We start from the raw sequence: 22697 nt of genomic DNA on the forward strand, positions 1-22697 counted from the left end.
AAATGGGGATCGTCTGGGGGAATTTGGCAAAAATTGTTGATAATCTGGGGGAATTAAGCAATATGATGAATATATCGCTTAAATTACGTTATTTTTAAGAGATAGCCTACAGTTTTGAAATGGATGATAAATCATTTAAATATAAAATTCTCAACGAAGAATGGTACATACTATTTAGGAAATGAATGCAACTTCCCTAATTTAGCACCGCCAGCTCAAGTGAATGAAGTTGACGACCAGTGAAGTTATCGGCTCACAGCTAAACAGTTACATATCGCAAGTGACAACATACCACAATACTGGTATAATTTATGTTCCATCAAAGATGGCATGGGCAATTCAAGTTTGCACTAATTTCTGAATTTATGACAAATCTATCGTGTTTACCACATTCCTCAGCGTGTGTAGAGCACATATTTTCACAAGTGAACGACATTAAAACTAGGAAAACTAATTCATTAAAAGCACAAACAGTAGCTGATAGAATTTTGGCCAAACAATCAATCACGAAAAACAATTCAAACTGTACTAATTGGGACCCAAGCAAGGCATTAATTAGTGATGTAGAAAAGGGAATAACAATGCCAAGTACATTAAACGTATGAAAGAAAATAACATAATGAATTTTGAGGCAGAAGAAGAGCAGGAATAGCACTTGGGCTAACCATTGATATGTAGGCCTAAACCTGATTAAAATGTACTTCATTTAACTAAATGTTATTTTTATTATGAATTTAGAGGTAAAAGAAGAGCAGGAATAACACTTGGATTAACCACTGATATGTAAACTTGATTAAAATATACTTCACTTAACTAGATGTTAGTTTTATTACAATCCGGGGGATTTTAGTTGAATCTGGGGGAATTTTCACTGAGGTCCTGGGGGAATCTGAAAAATTTCATTGGCAGCACTGGTCTAGACTCTAGAGGAGATTTTATATTTTGTTGGTTGAATATACATACACTCTTCTCTTTCGACATTTCAAATTAATAAATGATTTGTAGCTCTTTGTCGTTGGCTGACATATAATTTGTTCCTTTGACATAACTTTAATCAAGAAATACAATGATTTATTGCTGCACAATATTTTATCATAAAATGTAGTAGAAATAAACTCCAGATGTATTAAAACATTGTGCAGCAATAAATCATTGTATTTCTTGATTAAAGTTTATTGCTGCACAATATTTTATCATAAAATATAGTAGAAATAAACTCCAGATTTTAATGAATCGCTCAGCGTAGTCGAAGTGGAGAGGCTGAAGTGACGTCATGCATCGCACTCTCCAACAACGAAACCTCTCGTCTCTACCTGCGCATGGAGACGGTCCTGGTCGTTTCGGCCTTAAGACGTCATGTTTATGGTATTTACCGTTGCGTTTACGGTATTTGCCGCCATTATTTTATGTTTTACGTACATCCGCAAGGGGCTGGTACTAAACACAGCGCCAATTTTTGCACGTAATTGTGCTATACGGCCTAAATGACTTATCCGAAACGACCCGAACTCCACGGGGAGACCGTTTAATCTCTAGACCTATTGGTGCCTTTCCTTCTCTTGTTCAAATTAACTATTACTTATATTAAGACTGATTTTTGTGTCTTGTCGTATCATTAACTAATAAAGATTGACCGTCTACCATTTCAAATCTACCATTTTTTCTGTAGTTTTACGTGTCTCTTTTCTTGCAGTGAGTTTAGACGAATGACCTTCCAGAGCTATAAAAAAGCTTTGAGAAGGTACATGATGAGTCTAAAGGTAAACACGGACGCTCAGACGTGACAATTTTCCTAATAAAAAAGAAGTGACGTGGAGATGGTACTATAATCTCGAACATTTCTTTTCCTTCCTTACTGATGGATAAGAATTCTTGCTCGAAAAATTTAAGATGTGATCATTTTCCTCATGACCAATAAATGATTTGGAGATGATTGTGCAATCTCGAACATTTGTTGTCCTTCCTTATTGTTAAAGAAGTAGTTTTGTTTAAGAAATTCAATAGCGAAATGTGAGACTATTTTGAAATGGTTCGGTCACGTGACAAGAACTTAGGCCTATTGAATTCCGTTTGCGGAGGTTGTTCATCCGCCATTCAGCATTCAAAGAGTGAATGTGACTAACTAACTCTACACTTACAGTCACCCTAGGGGGGTAGCGCCGTCAGTGCACTTCACGCTGTGCACTGTAGGCATTACTTAAGGTTCTTTGCAGCGCAGCTGCAACCTCTTTCATTCCTTTTACTGTACCTCCATTCACATTTTCTCTCTTCCATCTTGCTATCCACCATCTCCTAACACTTGTTTCTTAGTGCAACTGCGAGGTTTTCCTCCTGTTACACCTTTCAAAACCTTTCTCCTCTCAGTTTTCGTTTCATCGCTGAATGACCTCATAGACCCCAGTGCTTGGCCTTTGGCCTAAATCCTATATTCCATTCCATTCCAGTCCGTTACAATCACGTTCATTCATTTCAACGGTGAATGGGGAACGAACTTCCTTCTTAAACTGCATTCAATAGGCCTATAAGTTCTTGTCACCCGACCGAATTATTTCAAAATACTCCCTAATATTTCGCTATTTAAGTTCTTCAGCAAGATTCGTTATTTTACAATAAGGAAGGATAAAAAATGTTCAAGATTACAGCAGCATCTACAAATCATATCTTCGTTATTACGATAATATCGCCACGTCTTTTTTTGCCCGTAGACTTTTAGACTCATCATACCCCTTCATTGTATTACTTTTTTTCTTAATCTTTAGTTTCTATTCCTTACAAATATTTTTAGCCTTGAGAAGTCACTCACAGCATTTTAACTTTATTTCTTTATTTTAACTTTTTGAAAAAAAAAGAGCGTGGTTTGATAAGAAATGGATGTGTTTTCGCAAAAATCTTTGTTCCACTGATCCGTTTCATTCGGTAATCAGTTTTAACGATCAAAACGAATGAACCTGTATCCAACAACACAACGAGACTACAGTAACTGACCACATGATTTCAAATGAGCTCAATAATATCCTCTGAATATCGGAATTATCACGACCTTGGCTCTAAATTAAGCAACCCTCTATAACGGCTCTGTTTGGCCCACACGGTAATTATATTAAATTCATGACCTGCGTTAACACCGGAGGAAAGCTACTGCCAATCATTATTTATATACTTTCTAGCCGAGTTCCCAAGTGGTTCAACTAAGCGATCAATTGGCGTTAATGGCCCAGCTGGACGGCGTCGAGATCATAATTATAGTTCTTGCAGGAGGAATGCATTTTAATTCACAACTGAAAATAAAAATTATTCCTTTCCCACAATCTCTCCGTCCGTTATGCTGCGTGTCGCTCTAGACTCTTAGCGGCCTTGGGTTCTAGAGGATTATCGACCTTTCGACAGTTAGCAGCGTTAATGCGTTTCGCGAGCAAACATCTTGAATATATAAAGAGCTTTACGCCATTAATGAGTACGAAATGAGTCAGAATACTTTTATGTCGAGATAGCATATTAGGCACGAAAGCTTTTTGCCGTAATTATCCGAGATGTAGCATCTCGTGTGATAAGCAGAAAATATGAACAGTCAGGCAATATATATCATGTAAGCCTAAATACACGCACATGAAGATGGCCATATAAAAAATGTAAATAGTAATTACAAGAGCTATTGTTATACGCAATCTCATCTAAATTTTTATAGAATACAGTTGCAAGATGCTACTGAAATCTAGACAGGAACGTTCCAGTAATGTTAGCGCCAAAGATAGAAATCGTACTCTCTCTCTCTCTCCATACTTGACTTTCCGGCAGCCGATAACATCAGATTAGAGAGGGCTGAGAAAATGAACGCTGTTAACACGCAGTAAATGGTGCTATGACTATGTAGTTAAATCTTGGATTTACTCGAGCTGAATTTCATTACCCGCCGTCTATTGCACACTGTGTATTGCTTCACTCTAAATCTCTTTTAAAGCCGAGAGCTTCTTCATTTTGTATTAGTGAATAAGTGTATTCTGCGGTGTAACACCAGAGTACATGATAAACACAGAAAGACAGGTCTAGCTAGCTAAACACACCATTTCTGCTGCCAGATGCTTGAAGTTGCTTTGCAGATAAAGTGTGAATCCAAGGACGGTGGTTCCAGTTTCCCATAAATTGCAATGGATTCTTTTATGCAGATTTTTTTTTTATCTAAACTATTAGCATTGCTATGAAAAAAATATTCTGAGCAAGCCTGTAAATACTATACCCACCAGGTCAAGCAATGGTCTATTGCCCCTACGGTTAAAATTCCTCTTAATGTCTGATTCCACGTTTCAAAGGTGATGAACTGGAATTTCAGACTTAGAATAACAGTATGTCCAAGTTAGTGATAGAACATAATCCTTTCTTCCCTTCTCTCCCCAGCTGCTATATTGGTACCTGTGGAAGCAAATTGCACATTAAGTGAGCCTAAACTGGCAAGCAATGTCATTGCCTGCAACTCGGACGACCCTCTGGTACGGCTCCTGTGCTGCAAGAAGCCGTTGGAGGAAGCGTTTGAGAATGGGAAACGAGTCATTGTGTCCGAATGCGTGAACGGCGATTGGACGAACGAGAAAAAGAACTGCTCTGCGCCAGTTGGAAATGGTAGGTTGTATTTTGATTGTTTCCCTGAGGTGTATATGGCTCAGAATTTGCATGTTGAAATCATTTTTCTCTCGTAATGCCGCTTTCCTTCCCTGAATCCTCGCTCTCCAAGCAATCCTCGACTAAGCCTAGATCAAGGTCTAAAGAATAGACCTTGGCCTAGATCATCATCACAATCTCTATCATTGCCTCCAAAGACGCATGGTGCAATTGGCCTCCTCATCCATGGTGGATTCATTAACTAAATACACCAAAGGATAGGCAGCTCCTGGCTATGGCCAATGACCCGTCGCCATATCCTAGTACTTTTTAACAGAGGCCATTCGCCATGCGTCTAGGGTTGAAGCCGAAGAGACAACGCATTCAACACTAACTCTATCCACCATGGTATAATATGTTACCATCTAGGCCAACTGGAAATAGCATTCACCGAGAGGCATGGTTACGTAGCTTCATAGAATAAAGTATTTCCTCAAATGTATTGCAATATCTTATGCCCGTTCGTCAACGTTAAACACAAAAGTAAGCCTGCTTTCATGAATGTAATCTCTCCCTCTCTCTCTCTTTCAAATCCAGAGAAATACACACACCTGATTGCGATAAATTTTGTTAATTTTTTCCATAATCTCTCTTCCTGACAATTATGATCTACTTCGAGACTACGAAAGCCCTTTTGTTCCTCAGTCTTGATTCAGAATGATTCTAAATTTTTGCAGTCATTTACTAAAGAAAAACACAAGTCTGATTATCAGGTGTAAACCAGGACAGTATAGCCTGCATTTATTCTTTTCCACCTTTTCCAAATGCATTCACGTTCCCACTACTCGCATGCAAATGCATGAACACAATGATATACGCAAGTTACACATGAGCACGCATATACAATCATCATATATATTATATGCATGCACACCATCATATGTATATATTTGTGTGTGTAAAACATTGCATCGGTTTCGAAGTATACATTTGCACCCTAAAGAATTTCTAATTTGAATAATTCTCTAGCTCTAACTTTTTTCAAACGCTTTGTGCCTATATCTGAAATATCTACAGCCTTTCTTGTTAATACTCTTTTGAAATTAATACTCTACAGTTCACTGAAGAAAGGCTGCCAACAATCTCTGCCAAACGAATGAGTGTAATCACTGCATCCGGATGCATGAGAAATTGTGCACTACGAGAACGTTGTAAAGTTTAATATTTCAGAATCGTGCCAAGAGCTCCTCAAAACCAGTTCAGGCGTGCACATAATTCAAGCAGGATGTATATTTTTTTTAAATAAAATGAGCAAACACTTTCTTAGCAAGTATATTACTTGCCCACTTTGCCTTATCTTATGTCATCAAGGTGATCTCTCTGGAGGCGAGAATTTGTGCGTGAACTTAATGCGCTCTGAGCTTATCGTGCTGTTTATATATAGGCCTATCTTTTTTATTGTGATTTATTGCGTTTATGTAATTGGCTGCAGACAGCAGAAGTCGTGTTTATTTTAAGCCAAGCGCAATTTTTAATATCTTCCTGGTCCTCTGGTTTTCATAAATGCATCGCTTTGCTTATTGACGATGTGGCCCTACTTTGCGCTCTCTGAGAGAATTCTGGGCATTATGAACACGGGAGTATTCTGTTTTGTATATCTGTTGATGTCTGGTGTTCGGATTCTTCGTGACATGAAAGGAGTTTGCTAGGAACATTTTTTTAATGGAATATAGGCCTAATTGTAACAAGGGCTTGGAAACTTCCTTATTTCCTGAAAAGAAATGGAGTAATATACACTCCTTACTCGGTAAGATGATTGTAGAATCTCGCCTGGTTAGACCACTAACTTGTCTACCAGCCGGCATGGGTTTGAATCCCACCCGTGATAGTTTTTCGACTCATTTCCTTCCAGATTTGAAGGCTTTTAGACTGCTAAGCATTCCCGAAACTAATATGAGGAGACAGGGCAGTTAAGAGGCCATAGTGGCTATTATATTACAACATTAGTGGTAGAGATGACACATATGATTTACAGGATAAGCCTAGCAAGCGTTGACGGCAAAGGGTCTATATGAAAACGCCTTGGAACCGTATTTGTCTATTTTGTAAATAATGCATAGCAATTCCATAAATAAAAGCCGTTTCGGAGACACTATTACTACTTATGGAAACTTCTTTTATTCATATTATGTGTAAATATTAGTTGTCACGCTAAGCTGTAAGCAGTAAATATTGAATGGGTGTCTTAAATTACAGCTTTTAGTGGTTGAATGCGCGAATCCATTACAGTCCAGCGAGTCCTCCAAAAGAGCTAATCTGTAATCGATAATATTCCGCTGAATTCCCTCGCCTTCATATTTCGCACGCTTAGAAGAGATATTGCGCCTTTTATTCAAACTAATTGAAGTATTGTTGGAGGTAAATATCGAAATCTTTTGTGCCGCAAACGCATTTTTTCTCGGATTTGACAAAAGAAACGAAACCCGGCTGAGCTTAGAACAGTCTGCGATTGCCAAGGCTTTGTTGGAATATTATTGGAACTGGTCTCTTTCTTTTCTGATATGTTGGATGTTTTCTTTTTCTTTTGTATTGAAGATTAAGCTACACACATAAACATTCTTTGTTATGTGCTGAATGAATCTAAACCCTGCTGGAAAAGTTGCCATGTCGTAAAAATAGCTCACAACCACTGAACCAACGTATGATTTTGAGCTGGGCGAGGGAAAGGCCTTATGGACGCGTATACCACACTTTTGAAATGTACACGGAAAAGGGTGTCTGGAAACACAGAAGGTTTGAATACTGTGGACTGGCTTTTGAAGACAGATGTTACAACAACAACTGGAAATCATTTATATATATATAGTCCATGTTAAAGAAGCTTCCGTAAAATATTCAGCTTCTCTAAACATCAGAAATAAGCCTATGCTTAAATTTTTTTTATTTTGTAAATGCTCATCAACAAAAGCAAATACGCCACTCAGTTTATTCACATACTCCCTGAGAACGGAAGAAAGAAGTAAGTTACCTTCCTCATCCTATTACTCGGAGATAAGTCTATTCGAGGAAGTATCGCACAAAGTATTCCTTAGTTTTACCAGACCACTGAGCTGATTAACAGCTCTCCTAGGGCTGGCCCGAAGGATTAGACTTATTTTACGTGGCTAAGAACCAACTGGTTACTTAGCAACGGGACCTACAGCTTATTGTGGAATCCGAACCACATTATAGCGAGAAGTGAATTTCTATCACCAGAAATAAATTCCTCTAACTCTTCATCAGCCGGCCGGGGAATTGAACTCCGGCCCATCGAGTGACAGTCCGCAGCTCTACCGACTCGCCCAACGAAGCGCTAGTGTCACACAAAACTTGCCTCGTCATCAGAATGGTAGGCCTAAAGGCAATCAAAATATGGGAACATTTCTTGGATACAAAAATAGTATGGTTGCTTTATATGGGAAATGAACAGCTCAGCCTAAGTTCAAGTTTTATAATGGTGACGGTTATTCCTGTTTTAATTTTCTGTGGAAGAAAACTGTTGTGCCGGCTTTGTCTGTCCGTCCGCACCTTTTCTGTCCTCACTTTTTTTAGTCCACACTTTTTCTGTCCGCCCTCAGATCTTAAAAACTACTGAGGCTAGAGGGCTGCAAATTGGTATGTTGATCATCTACCCTCCAGTCATCAAACGCAACAAATTGCAGCCTTCTGGTCTCAGCAGTTTTTCGGTGGCCTTGATTATACGCTGTAGCGGCTGTACAGAAAACTCGATTGAGCCAAAGAAACTTCGGTGCATTTTGTACTTGTTTACTCTTGAAGGTAATGGAGTTTTGTAATTATTATTATTTTTATTATTATTCTTCAAGATGAACCACTTTCATATGGAACAAGCCCACACTGAAATGCATTCTTAAACCTATAGATTTACTTTATTAAAACACAAGACAATAACATCCAGAACTTATTACAGTGAAGGAGCGACATAACTAGATTATTTCGGTTGCAGAGGTATTAATATTATCAATAAAATAAGGACATATTAACAAATTCATATACAGTTGTTATCTGCTGGGATGCGCAGGAATGCGAATGGCATTAGTATTAGTAGTACTACTGATAGAGAACTGTCCATGAAACGGCTCCAGCCAGTTTCATGCCAATTCAGTTACATGATGAGTGGGAATTGGAAATGATAAATTCTTGCTTGCAGAGTTCTCCATCCAAAACTGCAGCCCCTACACGTTCCCGGCCCCAACCGGCTCAACACTGAGCTACAACCTGACGGAGACGACGACGAAGACGCAATACGCCGTCGTCCACAAATGCACCAGCCAGAAGACCTGGATCTCCGGGAAGACTATGGGCGGCCTGGCTCAGTGCATCAACGGAACGTGGACTCTCATCACCGACTCGTGCATGGAAGGTAACCTAGTCTCATTGTTTCTTTGAATAAATGAATTAATGACTTTTGTCGCACTGCATCTGTAGTAAGTGACCTATTGATCCTCCTTTTTTTCACAGACTGTAAGCCTGTAGTACGAGACTGCTCCGAGATTGTCCAGTACAGCAACGTATCAGGCTTCTTCTCAGTCGCTCCCGATGGAAGCGCTACGTCAAACTGTGTGCTGGTAAGTGGACTCTCCCGTCCAACTCTTCTTCTTCTTCCTTATTCTTCCAATTGCGCCTGGGCTATAAAAGAGGTCGGCCTTCGTATTAGCTCTTCTTCTTAAAAAAAAATTAGTAACCTTGTCACAATTACTTGTAAAATTAAAGTTCCGCATGTTGTTGGAATGGTTGCAGAAAGCACAAGGGCACAGAGTAATTGATTGCTTGATTTAGCATTACAACTGGAAGAACAACGTCAACTGATAATATACCGGCTTGCATAAAAGTTATACTTTGGCATGACAACTTCGATGGTCAGTGCGTCTAAGATGGATTTTGAAAGATATAATACAACACACTTAAAAATGTGTATATTCATATACATACATATATATATATATATATATATATATATATATATATATATATATATATATATATATATATATATATATATATATATATTATATTAAAAGTTGAACCCGTTAGAATGTTTGCAGAGAGTTAATGATATATATTTCGAGAACAAAAGCCTTCCTGACAGCAGTATGAATGAAATAAGAATCACAGAAAAGCGGTATTCATACCAAGAGTTCCACTTTTCTGCAAATTCTTATTTCATTCATACTTGCCTGTCGAGGGAGACATTTGTTCTCCGAAATATATAGCATTAACTTTCTACCTTTTGCCGTTTTTTGGGCTCCTTCCATTAGATGGAACTCTGTTTCAGCAGAAGATATTTCACAGTCATACACACACACATATATAAATGTATGTACATGTGTATGTTCCAGGATAACTCTGAAATGCACTGAGCAATTTCAACCAAACTTGGTATACATATGACTTACTACGTGGAAAAGAATACTGTGGGGGGTAAGACATCACTAGCACCAAAGGGCAATTAAAGGGGGGGTGGGGGCGGGAAGGGCTTCCTGAAATGGGGATATTATATAAATATATATATATATATATATATATATATATATATATATATATATATATATATATATATATATATATATATATATACATACACTGATCTTGCCATCAGTTGTGCGCAGAAATCATCTATGATAAATTTCTGTAATAATGAACACCAGAGATTTAAAAAAAAAAAAAAATAGTCGGAATTTCTGTAATAGTGAACACCAGAGATTTGCAAAAAAAAAGAGTCTTGAATTCTGTACAGTGAACACCAGAGATTTTCCAAAAAAAAAAAGAGTCGGAATTTCTGTAATAGTTAACACCAGTGATTAAAAAAAAAAAAAAGGGGGTCGTGTCTCTTGAAAAAAGAAAAAATAATAAAAAGCTTGATTCATTCAAAACCCCTTCACCATCTCTGTCTCATTTCCGAAAAAGGTGTGGTGTGACCTGGCAGACAGCAAGTACCGGGTGGCGGCGGGTGGACGCTGCTGATGAAGGCGGTGGCTGGAAACACGGTGTTCCAGGATCTTCCAGCCGAAAACTACAGCGGACCCATAAACGGGCCGGAGGACGACAACTATTTCTTGGGTAAATTTATCAACTTATCTTTTATTTTTAATGAGTGAGATATCTTCTTTCTATATTTCCTTTTACCTTCTCTTACTTCCTAAGGGGCCGTTCAAAAATTTCGTAACACTTTTTTTTTTTGGTAATTTTTTACCACCCGCTGTCACGCTCCATAACGTATGTCTAGACACCCCCTAGAAAATTATGTAACATCGGCTAGTAACCCCGCCCCCGAATTAGGATGTTTCTCTTTCTTTAATGCAGTAATATATTAAAGTCTAGCCTAACACCTGGAAATTATGACCTTTGGGCTTTTATGAATATTTCTATGTTATGATATTAAAGAATCACAGATAAATTTGAAAATTAAAATGTTCTGTTGTGCCATGTTTAGAAGAGGATTAATTTCATTTGTGATATTTTTCTAAGTTATATTTACGCAATAAGGTAGAGAATGTCGGAGGTCAGAAAAGGGCAGAGTTTGTGATATTATTATATGTCATGTAATACATGTAATAGAAAAGGTTCAAGTACAAACAAGGGTTGAGTTTGTAATATTTTTTAATCAGATAATTATGCAAAAAAAATAAAAAATAAAAATAAAATAAATGCTATATTCTCAATGTCACTAAAATATACTAAAAGTCTATTGCATAAACTTTACAATCTGTCATTTGTTCTTCTGCATTTATATCTTTTCAAAAGAAGCAAAGGAAAAAAATCTGAAAATGTTATGTTACTTGTGGCTGCTACCCCCTCGCCCCCCCAACGTCACACTCAAGCATTACGTAATTTTTAAACGGCTCCCTAATGAGCGCCTTAATATTCTTTGGAAGCTTGAATTTCAAGTCAGTGGCCCTTTGCGGGCTTTTTCCATATAAATGGGGTTCATCTTCTGAGTACACACACACACACACATAATAATAATAATAACATAATAAAGCTACACGTCTTCTGTGGATTCGCAAGGTCTCTTCCACGCTGCTGGCAACCAGTCTGAATGAGCAGGATGCGAATAGTACTAGTAATAGTATTAGTAGTGGGAATTTTCCTTTAAAACGGCTCCAGTCCAGTTAATTTTAGTTCTGTTTCATTATCTTTCACTGTACAATCAAGCGATGGTAAGCGTGCGTGACAGTCTTTATATTTAGCATTTATTCATTTATACTTACTGTAAAACCCTACAGGTTTCAACACGCTGCTCGAAATGAACTGGAACGGAAGTAACATCCAAAGACCCCTAGTACTACAGGTAAGTGTGCACTGGTCTGGTCGCTGGTTCTTAGTTCCTTTGCGCTCACTCCACTAAAGGCCGCCCTAACGTTCAGTTATACCTGCGCAGATAAATGTCTGTGCAGGCAAAACTGAACGTTAGTGGGTTCAGTGTTGCCTGCACAGGCCGACTATGCAAGCATAACTGGGCAGGTATAACCGAACGTTAGTGGCGGCCTTAACACAGTTGCGAGTACACCATACTCTGGATTTTTCTTCCTCCTGTGTCTGTTGTCCATGGCTCGACAACCTTGCGTATACCTGTATGTCATATGCACAGTTTAACATCTTTCTGATGTAGGTCTACTCCTTTCCAGATCATTTTAACTAGGGGGGGCTACCTGTACGAAGCCTCTTACGACAATTTCGTCATTAACCCCGATTTCTCTCTACTGAGTGTTGGGCAAAAATACGGAGCCGCTTGTATGTATCTATAGGCCTAGTCTTCAGAGGTTTTTTTTTGGTATCTATAGACCTACTCTTCAGAGAAGTTTTATTTTTTGCTAAATGAGTTGAAACATATAATGTCTGGAGATAAACAAACTTTTACCTTTAATGAGGAAACATATTTTCTTTATTTTTATCTTTAGGGAGCTACCTGGACGAGCACGTTGGCTATCCATTTCGAAAACCCGCGAACAAAAGCGCCTGGTGGGCGCCTACCGACCCGGTTCTTCTCGAAAGCGCCTATGCCAGCTGGGTATGTGACTTAGAAAGCTCTTCTCTCTCTCTCTCTCTCTCGTTTAAAACCTTTCATCCTCGTAAAGACACTTTATCGGGTCTTCCATACTGACAAAACTTCTTGATTACTTGCACGGTATGCTATGATATATACATACATGCATACAGACATAATACATATATTTATATAATTGCAATTTTTTCATTCTTCTCATTTTCTACCTGTTATGAAATGATATAATAAAGCAAGTATATAAAATATGCGCCGAAGTTTCTTCCGCGCAATCTAGTTTTCTGTACAGATTATAGTCAAGGTCACCGAAAATAGGTCTATCTTTCGGTGGTCTCGGTATAATGCTGTATGAGCCGCGTCCCATGAAACTTTAACTACGGGACGGTGGTGGCCTGTCCTATATCGTTGTCAGAGGCACGATTATGGCTAAATTTAACCTTAATAAGTTCGTAAAATCCATTGAGGCTAGAGGGCTACAATTTAGTATGTTTGATGATTGGAGGGTGGATGATCAACATAGCAATTTGAAGCCCTCTAACCTCAGTGGTTTTTAAAATCTGAGGGCGGACAGAAAAAGTGTGGACGAACAAAGCCGGCACAATAGCTTTCTTTTACAGAAAACTAATAAAAGGGGCTTTGATTAAAAAGTAACGTAAAAACAATGAAAAACTAGTAAATCGTTCAGATGAAAATTAAAGGGAGATCTTTCATAGTCTCTGAAGAGATCTGTTCTGACAGCGTCCGTCTTCTTCTTCATATTCTCCCACATGAAGACTTGGCTCACTGACCCGGGTCTTCGCTGGAGGTTCTGGAACAACGAGACAACCACCAGCGTGATGATAAGATTCAGGCCTCTCTCCTACGACAGAGGTTAGTGTACAGCTGACAGCTTTATCATAATTAGGACAGTTTCATCTTATCCGTTGTTCATATTCTGTCATCTTGATTATTGTGACTGGTAGCTCATGGCAATTAGCTGAAGGAATGGTTCTAACAGTTCCAAGCAAGGAAATTAATTGAAGAAAAATGATATATGGTCGTCTAGTGTGCTTTTTTTCTGATTAGAACAAAAATAATAGCCTAATATCTCCAAATCAATCTGGCTTCAGTGTGATAGAAAAGTGACACAACAACCACTCGTTCGTTTCAGCGCTGGTGATCGTTAAAAATTATTCACTCATTCATTCAATAATTCATTCACTCATGAAAAATTCTCATTATTTATCGCAAATATGGACCCTGTCATATCTTTTCTTCATGCAGTGGTCAACTGTCCATTCGGCGTTGACTTGTCTGGGAAATCTACCTACTACACACTGGAGAGAATCCCTGGCAAACAGTTGACGTTCCAGTGCTGGAACCCTATCCACACCATGAAGGGTCCAGGAGGCGTTCTCTACACATCCGCGACTGTGGAATGCCTGCCAGGCCCCGCAGGTGGAAGTTACCCGACGTGGAATGAGACTCTCAATCTCCCTTGCGAACGTAAGTCGTTTGTTTTTCCAACCAGGCCGCATCTAAGTGCCTTTAGTGCACCTCCTGCGTTGAACTGTAGGCATAACTTAAGGTTCATTTTGCAGCTTCCTTTAGGTCCCTAACTGCAACCCCTTTCATTCCTTTTACTGTACATAGTCAGTTCATACTCTCTTTCTTCAGTCTTACTTTCCTACCCTCTCCTAACAGTTGTTTTCTAGTGCAACTGCGAGGTTTTCCTCCTGTTACCCCTTTCAAACCTTTTTGCTCTCAATTTGACTTCCAGCAGCGAATGACCTCACAGGCACAAGGGCTTGGCATTAGGCCTAAATTTTAAATTCCATCTTAGTGGCACTTTATTATAGAGTTTGGTCATAACCAGCAGCAAATGTAGGCTCATTCGTTGCGTCTTTCGACAGTCAACTGTCCGGCTTCCTTCGTCAAGTCGAGCTACCAGGAATCCTGCTACAATTTCACTAACTCTGCGCCGCTGAAGTTTGGTTTCGTCAGTGGGGCTCTCACGTGAGTATAAAAGCAGCTGATTTCATTTTGCTATCTATTGTTGCAATCGTAGTTACAATAGATTTTCTCGTGTGTGAATTCCATTTTTATCTAACTATCAAATTAGTTTCCTCTTTAGAAGAACCTGGCAAGAGTCAATCATCACCAAGCTTTATCTGTTTGGAACTGATCTATCGTCCAACTTTTCTTCTTGCATACACATGAACGTTGAGACTCATGATGGGGTTAACTCTATCAGAAATAGCAAAATGAATTTAGAATTTGCTGTATTGATTTCCGATCCTAATCTTATCCCATTGCCCTTTGCACCAGCTATTTAATGTTTATTTTAAGCATCAGCTAAACGTGGTACTTAGGAGACAGGGGCGCCGACCTTGCCAACTTCCATGGTTAATGAAACCAACAGCGTCAAGTGTGGCGTGGCGTGGGAAAAATCAGGAAATCGTTAATAAAATGATACCGAGCTCCAAAATTAGATGAAATGAACGACAATGGATAAAATCCATAACCCTTAATGGCATGGTTAAGTGGCAGAGAATGAGTTACAGTGCGAAGGATAATAAATTGGATGTAAAAATAAACACGTCTTGTATGTAGTGTGAAGCTCCCACACATGCTCGCACGCGTATACGCAGTATATTTGATATTATGGTTAATATACTCTGTATTTTTTGCCTGTTTGATCCAATTTCCCTTACATTAAGAAAATAGACTCTATACAATACGATGAGAGAGGACAATTAAATTCGTTAAACAAGGGACATTCTCATTTGTTCCAAAACAGGTGCGCCAAAAAGAACGCATCCTTGGCGTTCATCGGTAACAGGTCGGAGCTTGGATCTGCGACCAATGGAACCTCTTACTTCGCTGCCTATAATTACAGGTACAGGAAGCTATTTATCATTATTATAGTTTCTTTAAGAGCTTTGTAACATGGTATTCGTATACTGACGAACAAAACTGTCAATGGACATTTTATGCCCACAAAAATATTTGAATTTTCATCTGTCTTTACAGGGGTGGGAGCAACGTTACAAACCCGCTTCCAACGTTCCTGAACTGCAGTCAAAACTGCTCGGTAATTCTGGGCGATTTTTACGTTTCCGAGCATAAAAAGTAAATGATAAATTTTCTGAACAGACGTTTTCGATGTTCAAACCCGATAGGAAATTGTGGATACAGAATTTCTTGCCCGCTTTTTACAAAATAGAAAAGTATTCATTCTTTTTTTTCATTTACTTAGTCATGAAGAGAAATAAGTATTTATATACTCAACTATTTGCCCACACACTGTGTATATGTGTAGATGTTTATACACAAAGGCCATAGACTTATCCTTAAGCATGTGTCCTCTGAATCTACCTTTCTTTCAAAGGTCACCTCAGAGCAGGAGTGCATCACGGTGACCAAAAACGGTTACTACAAGTTGCAGAGTTGCAACGATTCCACAGCTGAAGTTGTCTGTCAGTATCCAGGTAAGCTATACAGGTTTGTATGATTAAGATTCCATATGAGAGATAGATCACGAATTTCTAGTCAGTCTTAGGTTGCTAATTTCGTTGCGATATTGAAAAGGAATATTTTTGAGCGGTTGTCTTATTAAAAAAAAGGTAATCTTTTATATACATGGAATACGGGGCTTTGTAATTTATTGACCTAAGACCTTCAATACCTTGTTTATATTAAAACTGTGTACTGGGATTACAATCACCATAAGCTTAGTCTGAAACATTATAATCCGTATGCAGTAGCTCAACAGGATTTCGACAGTGAAAGAAAATTTTGCAGTTCTGATTTATTTTGTTTCTGAAAGAGGGAAGTCTACCTAGAGGGCTGGTTAACCCATTGCAGCTATTGGTCGCCAGAGATCTTGCTTAATTAAGCGTAAGCACCAAGGGCCTCAGCGTGATGGTCACTGGATTGGAAGAGGGGCCAATAGCAACCATTCGATCCTTCTGAAGTTACCAATCAGTTCTGTTTATGAGTGGGATCTTTTGACTGCCAGAGGGCCGTGGAAAAGTTGGGTGAAACTCCGCCCAGGCCGAGGGGTTAGTGCTTCAAAGTACTTCACGCGGTGCACTGTAGGCCTTACGTATGGGACTTGTAGCGTCCCTTCGGCCCCTAGATGCAGCCTCTTTCCTTCCTTTTACCACATCTCCGTTCATACTCTCTTTCTTCCATTTTACTTTCCACCCTATCCTAACAGTTGTTTTAACATTATTTTCAACTCTAAACCACTTCACAAGTCCCAGCACTTGACCATTGGCCTAAATTATATATTCCAGTGCCAGTTTATATTCCAAAGTTTTCTTGTGGTATTGTATGGAAACAATATCTTTTCCACAAGCATACTTGCCACTATCTAAGTGACTTTGGAATACCAGCAACTGCCACCAGGCCTTTCCTATAAAGGCCGTCACTAACGTTCATTTATACCTGCGCAGTTATGCTTGTGCAGTCAAAACTGAACATTACTGGGTTCAGTTTTGTTAGGCCAACTGTGCAAGCATAAATGCGCAGGTATAACTGAACGTTAGTGGCGACCTTAAGTAGTAGACCTATGAGTCTAATTTACCAATTAACTTCAAATGTTGTGCGAGATACTAACTTGGCGAGAACGTCTCCAGTCCGGAATCATGTCAGTATGTTCATGGTTACTGCCAAAGCTGGATAAAAGAGGGGTGGATGAGCGTATTGTTTAGACTTATGTGCTGTAAAGACATCTTTCCTTTAACATACCATTGAATGCAGGGTGGGGGGGTGGTTTGTTATGACTTTAGTGGGTCACCGAAGGATTTATTTGCTACGTGCCTTCCTTTCGATCCATGAATAGAAGCGCATTACGTGCCAATGCTGAAGAAGACTCTGAAGAAGCCTCTGGAAACAGCGTCAGAGACGAGTCTGCGCGTTGCTAGTGGAGAGAATTAGACTCATCTAGACCGACGATAGTATACCACCCTTTTACTAAACGATCGTTACTCTTTCAGGAACATGTCCACGCCCCTACAGCGAGCACAGAGGTCTCTGCTACAGGGTCATCGTCGCTGGGGGCGTTACTGACCTCCTTTCTGCCCAGTCCGAGTGCAGCAAGGACGGGGCATCGCTGGCATACCCAGAAGATCTGGACACCCCTCTTTCGTAGCTGGGCTGGTCCGCGTGAGTGACCTGTCTTTTGAAAATTAATGTCATGGAGTTGTGTGTGTTCCAGCTAATGTGATTGGAATTACTTAAGAATATTAAAAGTTTTTGGGTTGATTTGTCTAAATTGTATTTTATTCATTTTCAGAAAACAATTTTACCTCTGGGGTCAACAGTCACAGCTATTGGTCTAAATGAGGTGTAAGTACACAAAATATGCATCCATGCATTTATATAATAATCTATATCTCTATCTATCTACCTATCTATCTGTCTATCTATCTATATCTATCTGTCTATCTATCTATCTATCTATCTATCTATCTATATATATATATATATAAAACTTATATATATATATATATAAACTTATATATATATATATATATATATATATATATATATATATATATATATATATATATATATATATATATATATATATATATATATATATTGTTATGTTCTGAGTCTGGTTGGAAGAGTTAAATATAATTTTGAATGAAATTTTGCCTTAGGAGCCAACACCTAGATCTCAGAACATAAGCAATAAATGTAATAAACATTATGACTTACCTTGATATTACATCTATTCAAAGAAAATGGGAAGGTCACTTTTCAAACAAGTCAATTAGATTAAATTAATCTATTTACAGATTTGCTACTAGGAATTGACATGGACAGGCTGGCAGTTCAGAAATCAAGGCACATGCAATGTTCCATAAAAAAATTTAGCTACAGTTAGCAAATAAATAAATCTGAGAAGGCTACAGTCTTCTCAGATATGAATATTAAAAAAAACACTTCAAGTGAGACTGGCTAATAAAATTATTTTACATTAGCACAACATTAAAGCTTGAGGGGCCTAACGCATGGCTCTTGTAGACTATCGATTGCAGAAGTATCTTGCCCGTAGCAAGATAGAGTTGAGTCTTCTAAGGCAATTGGTTCGCAAGGGCAGGGGCAGAACACGAAGAGCCAGAAAACAGGATTCTGGAAAAGAATTCCATGTCAGCATTAATTTGTGTAAAGACTTTCTCTCACATGAAATTAATTATTCACAGGTGGAGGGAATTATTAATTAGATTTAATTAGCACATGATAATGCTATGGTGGGAATGCTCTAATTATTTTCATAGATCAAACTTAATTTAGGCTTGGATCAAGTCATGAGGGAAAATGTTCATGCTATGATGTGAGAAACAAAGGGACTTTGTTTAGGAGAATGAAAGGCTGGAAATACTGAAAATTGAGAGAAATTCAGGAATAGGAAAAGAACACTGGCGTTACTTGCGACTTCGAGACGTACCTTATTGCATCTGTGCATGGAGCTTGCTTGCAGAAAATGGATTCAGGCAACTCTCTTAGAAGTTCCGACATGTGGCCAATGTGGGAGGACAGAAGCACCAGACTTAGCGCAGTAAAGAGTGAAGCGACCCTGTACTTTGGTGTCAGGGAATGGGGAGAGCGAGTCAGGTCATGGCGTTGTCCCCCTGATTCTCGCGGCGAGCACAGGACCGGTACATCTAAAAGAAGCAAATAACAGCCAGCACAAAGGTCATAGGGAAATAGGTCTTAGAGTTAAGACTAACTAAGGGTCAGCCTAGCGGCCCATTTACTATCATGAACTGTACTTGGGCCCTGACAGCTTTCTGTCAGAAGGACGCCCACATTCTGTCCGCCCTAGTGGGGGTCTCCTCCTGCCGCCATGAAATTTGACTTCCTAGCTAACAGGCTGGAGAGACGAATTTTCTTAATGTGTAAGAATATATATTTCACTGAACCCTCATACACACACACACACACACACACAAGCACTGTACCTTTCTTACACTTCATGGATCCTCTCTCTCCTCCTAGCACAGTCCGTTCTCTTCCACATATTTCCACAACTCATCCTCTCTGTTCTTCTTTTACCGCATATGCGGCACAAGTAATTAATTTCAACAGCTTCAAACTTATTTTTTCACATTCAACATCCACATTTATCTCTCTTAAAGGAGAGCTAGTTTAATTATATCTCTTCATACATATCTATCTTGGCGTCAAGATAGATACATATGCCAGTTTTTGCTTCACCTGTTCCATAATTCACAATTTTCTCCTCTGGCATGCATTCCCCAATCCTTTTGCTAGTTTATTCAGTCTGCGTTCACTATCCTCAATCATCGTTGAATCATGTCTCAACATTAACCATTCCATAATCCTTTCACGACTTTTTTTTTTATTCTGTAACTTTGCTCCTAATTTTACTTTCTTTTCTCTGGCCCCACGCATCGTTTCATCCATAATGATTTCGTTAGTGATATTGCAGATGCGTATTGTTCACTACCATTCTCATTTTTTTTTTTTTCGAAACAGTTCGGGCAACTGGACCTTCAACGGATTGTATTCCCCGTCTAATGACGTCATAACTATGGCGGGAACCTCACCTTCTCCCTCTCAACTATGGCGATTCCTGGTCGTTCCTGCACTCGCTAGCGACCCGCTGAACCTTCTTCCGGCCGCTCTGAAGTCAGACAATGTTACAGTAGCCGTATGTCAACTGTATGGACCGATAAGTAAGTAAAATATAGATTTTATTCTAGTTTAAACAACAGTAGCGTCCGTAGGGGGTCGGGGGCACTTGGACACGTGCTCCCCCTCTCAAGTCGAGGTGAAAAAAAATTATAGTGAGAGGGGAGACCTTGTAGGTGACTCTAATGACAGAGGCTTCCAAAAATGTTTCGAATCTGCCACAGAAATTTCAAGTACCTTAAATATTGAAGTTAAAATGGCCAGAGTAGCTATCAGTCAGCGATACAGATCTAACCCCCTATATAGTAGTGCAGAAGAATATTTATGCCATTTTTGGATTTCGTCATTGCTCAGTTTCATGATAGATTTGTTAATTATCAGTGTTGCCAGGTCATTGTGCTCACTGATGCCAAGTTATTTCAGTCGCACCACTTTCCAGTACTTGGTTCCTGCACTGAATATGTATGAACAATTATATACTTGACCATATAACCGATGCTGAGGAACATGAAGTTGAACACAAACTTTGTAGAGGAAGGTGGGATACAGTTGAAGAGAACTCTCTCCCATTGTCAGCGTGCGAGACTTCAGAAAGGTGTTCTGAAAATGACCCAGTAACTAGAAGGCTGTCACAAATATATGCATCTTTGGCTGTTTCTTCTGCATCTGCCGAGAGGAGCTTTCCTACACGCAGTTTCGTCAAGAGTTATAGAAGAGCAACAATGGGACAAGATCGACTGAATGGTCTTGTCAAATCATTCACAGGGCATCATCAGAAAATCATTACGAAATTATTTCTTCTGTCACCGATACATTTTCTAGAAAGGTCAAGAGACGACTTGACTTTATATTGTAGTTAAATAGTTTGTCTTTCACGATAATCTAAGATTAATCAAAGCCACTATAAGATTATAAAATTTCGAAAGAAAGATTTAATTCATATGCCATTTTGATTTTTGAATCGTTCACTAATAATTTTGGTATTTCTTATTGCAAAATTAATTTTGCTTCATTTGTGATGATATCCGAAAATAAAACAGTATATAAATCTGCAGTTTGGTGGGACAACTTTCCTAGGTGGGCCAGGGTCTTCATCAATTTGGGGGAGAGAGACTGTGTGATATGGAAGAGTGCTACCCCCAATATGGAAAGGTGCTCCCCCCCACCCCCGCATCAAATTTCTGCGGGCGCTACTGTCAAACAGTCTTTTGGTTTCTGATATAGTCTAGTTGGCTTTACTTTTCTTTCTGTTTATCTTTCACATGGCTTCATTTAGGCCTAGATTAGTAGAGGGTAGACTAGGAAAGTAATTCTAAGCTTTGTCGATTTGGAAACGTATACTAGATCTTGCTTGATGGAAATGAGCCTCTAAGTTATTTTTTTTAACATTTCTCCTTATCACCATTTTTTGCAGATTGCTTGTATTTACCTCCTGAACCAACAGTGAACATGACAAGGGTATGGAACTCTGGTGCAAAGACGGCGACCTATACGTAAGATTTTTTTTTCTTCCAATTATATGCGTTTTTAATGCAGTTGGGAATTGAAGAATGATAGACAAAAAAATAATAAAAACATTACTACGCTTCTTATAGATATAAAATATCACATTCTTTATAGAAAACTAAACGAGTTTCCTACGGATACCAAAGCCACGGTCTAGTGACCAAAACCACATTTCTTGGGCAAGATAAACAAAAACGATTATTATTTTTTTAAATTCTTCAGATGTCATCTTGGATATTTCGTCGGGGGAAATACTTCTGTCACTCAACAAAACATCAGCTGCATCGGAGTCTTAGGGGACTGGTATCCTCAACTGAAAGACTGTTTAGCCGTTGAAGGTAGATAGTGAGAGCTCCAATTCTTGCTTATTATAGTATATTTAAGACCTAATCCTCACGACTTTCGAGCTATAAGACTCATCACGAATTTTATGCTAGACGAATTTTATCAAAGTATCTCCATATCTATTACTCATTCATTTCGATTCATAGGACCGTCTATCATCGTATCCCAGATTTAATCTCAATAACTTACGGGATAAGATGAATGTTTATTTGGCGTATGTTAGACCTAATTGTCACTATTCTCGATATTGATGAATGACTTTTAACATACCAGACCTAATAATAATGACTTTCGCGTTTTAAGAATGTTTATCAGATGCTTCAGATTTAATTCTCATAGATTCGAATCGATAGAATGCCTGTAGGTATATCTCTGACATTTCCATTTTAAAGATCAAGGAGTTTTTATCAAAATATTTAATACTTCGCTTCCATAACCTTGGATATATACTGTAAGGTGTAGAATGCATAAAGCTATCGCCGACCTAATACTTATGACTTTCAAATTAGTGTGTGTTTTTCATAGATATCATGTGAAGACA

The 22697-nt window shown here is 38.7% G+C and overlaps 2 protein-coding genes across 2 annotated transcripts in view; both read left to right on the forward strand.

Annotated features, from left to right (window-relative positions):
• The first annotated feature begins 4392 nt into the window (after nt 1–4392).
• LOC136844993 (uncharacterized) lies at nt 4393–14663 on the forward strand. The gene is made up of 10 exons (XM_067114498.1): nt 4393–4614; nt 8801–9013; nt 9112–9218; nt 10558–10710; nt 11877–11941; nt 12279–12384; nt 12552–12661; nt 13429–13525; nt 13919–14140; nt 14548–14663. Exons 4-10 carry the CDS (start codon nt 10614–10616, stop codon nt 14652–14654), a joined length of 804 nt encoding a protein of 267 aa, XP_066970599.1. The 5' UTR covers nt 4393–4614; nt 8801–9013; nt 9112–9218; nt 10558–10613; the 3' UTR covers nt 14655–14663.
• Nucleotides 14664–15956: 1293 nt separating this feature from the next.
• LOC136844728 (uncharacterized) overlaps nt 15957–22697 on the forward strand; it is a 49345-nt gene continuing 42604 nt past the window's right edge. Inside the window, exons 1-5 of the mRNA XM_067113965.1 lie at nt 15957–16125; nt 17638–17788; nt 19925–20349; nt 21720–21787; nt 21996–22149. Of these exons, the coding sequence (XP_066970066.1) occupies nt 15957–16125; nt 17638–17788; nt 19925–20349; nt 21720–21787; nt 21996–22149 (967 nt within the window). The remainder of the gene's footprint in view (nt 16126–17637; nt 17789–19924; nt 20350–21719; nt 21788–21995; nt 22150–22697) is intronic.

The sequence above is a fragment of the Macrobrachium rosenbergii genome, chromosome 13, assembly GCF_040412425.1.
Source record: "Macrobrachium rosenbergii isolate ZJJX-2024 chromosome 13, ASM4041242v1, whole genome shotgun sequence".
Classification (NCBI taxonomy): Eukaryota; Metazoa; Arthropoda; class Malacostraca; order Decapoda; family Palaemonidae; genus Macrobrachium; species Macrobrachium rosenbergii.

What these genes read in the sequence shown, in the direction of transcription:
- LOC136844993 (XM_067114498.1), top strand. Translation starts at nt 10,614, where the DNA reads ATGAAGGCGGTGGCTGGAAACACGGTGTTCCAGGATCTTCCAGCCGAA. An exon ending in AAAGCGCCTATGCCAGCTGG is followed by an intron (nt 12,662 to 13,428) that starts GTATGTGACTTA and finishes TCCCACATGAAG; the next exon opens with ACTTGGCTCACTGACCCGGG. An exon ending in GCCTCTCTCCTACGACAGAG is followed by an intron (nt 13,526 to 13,918) that starts GTTAGTGTACAG and finishes TTCTTCATGCAG; the next exon opens with TGGTCAACTGTCCATTCGGC.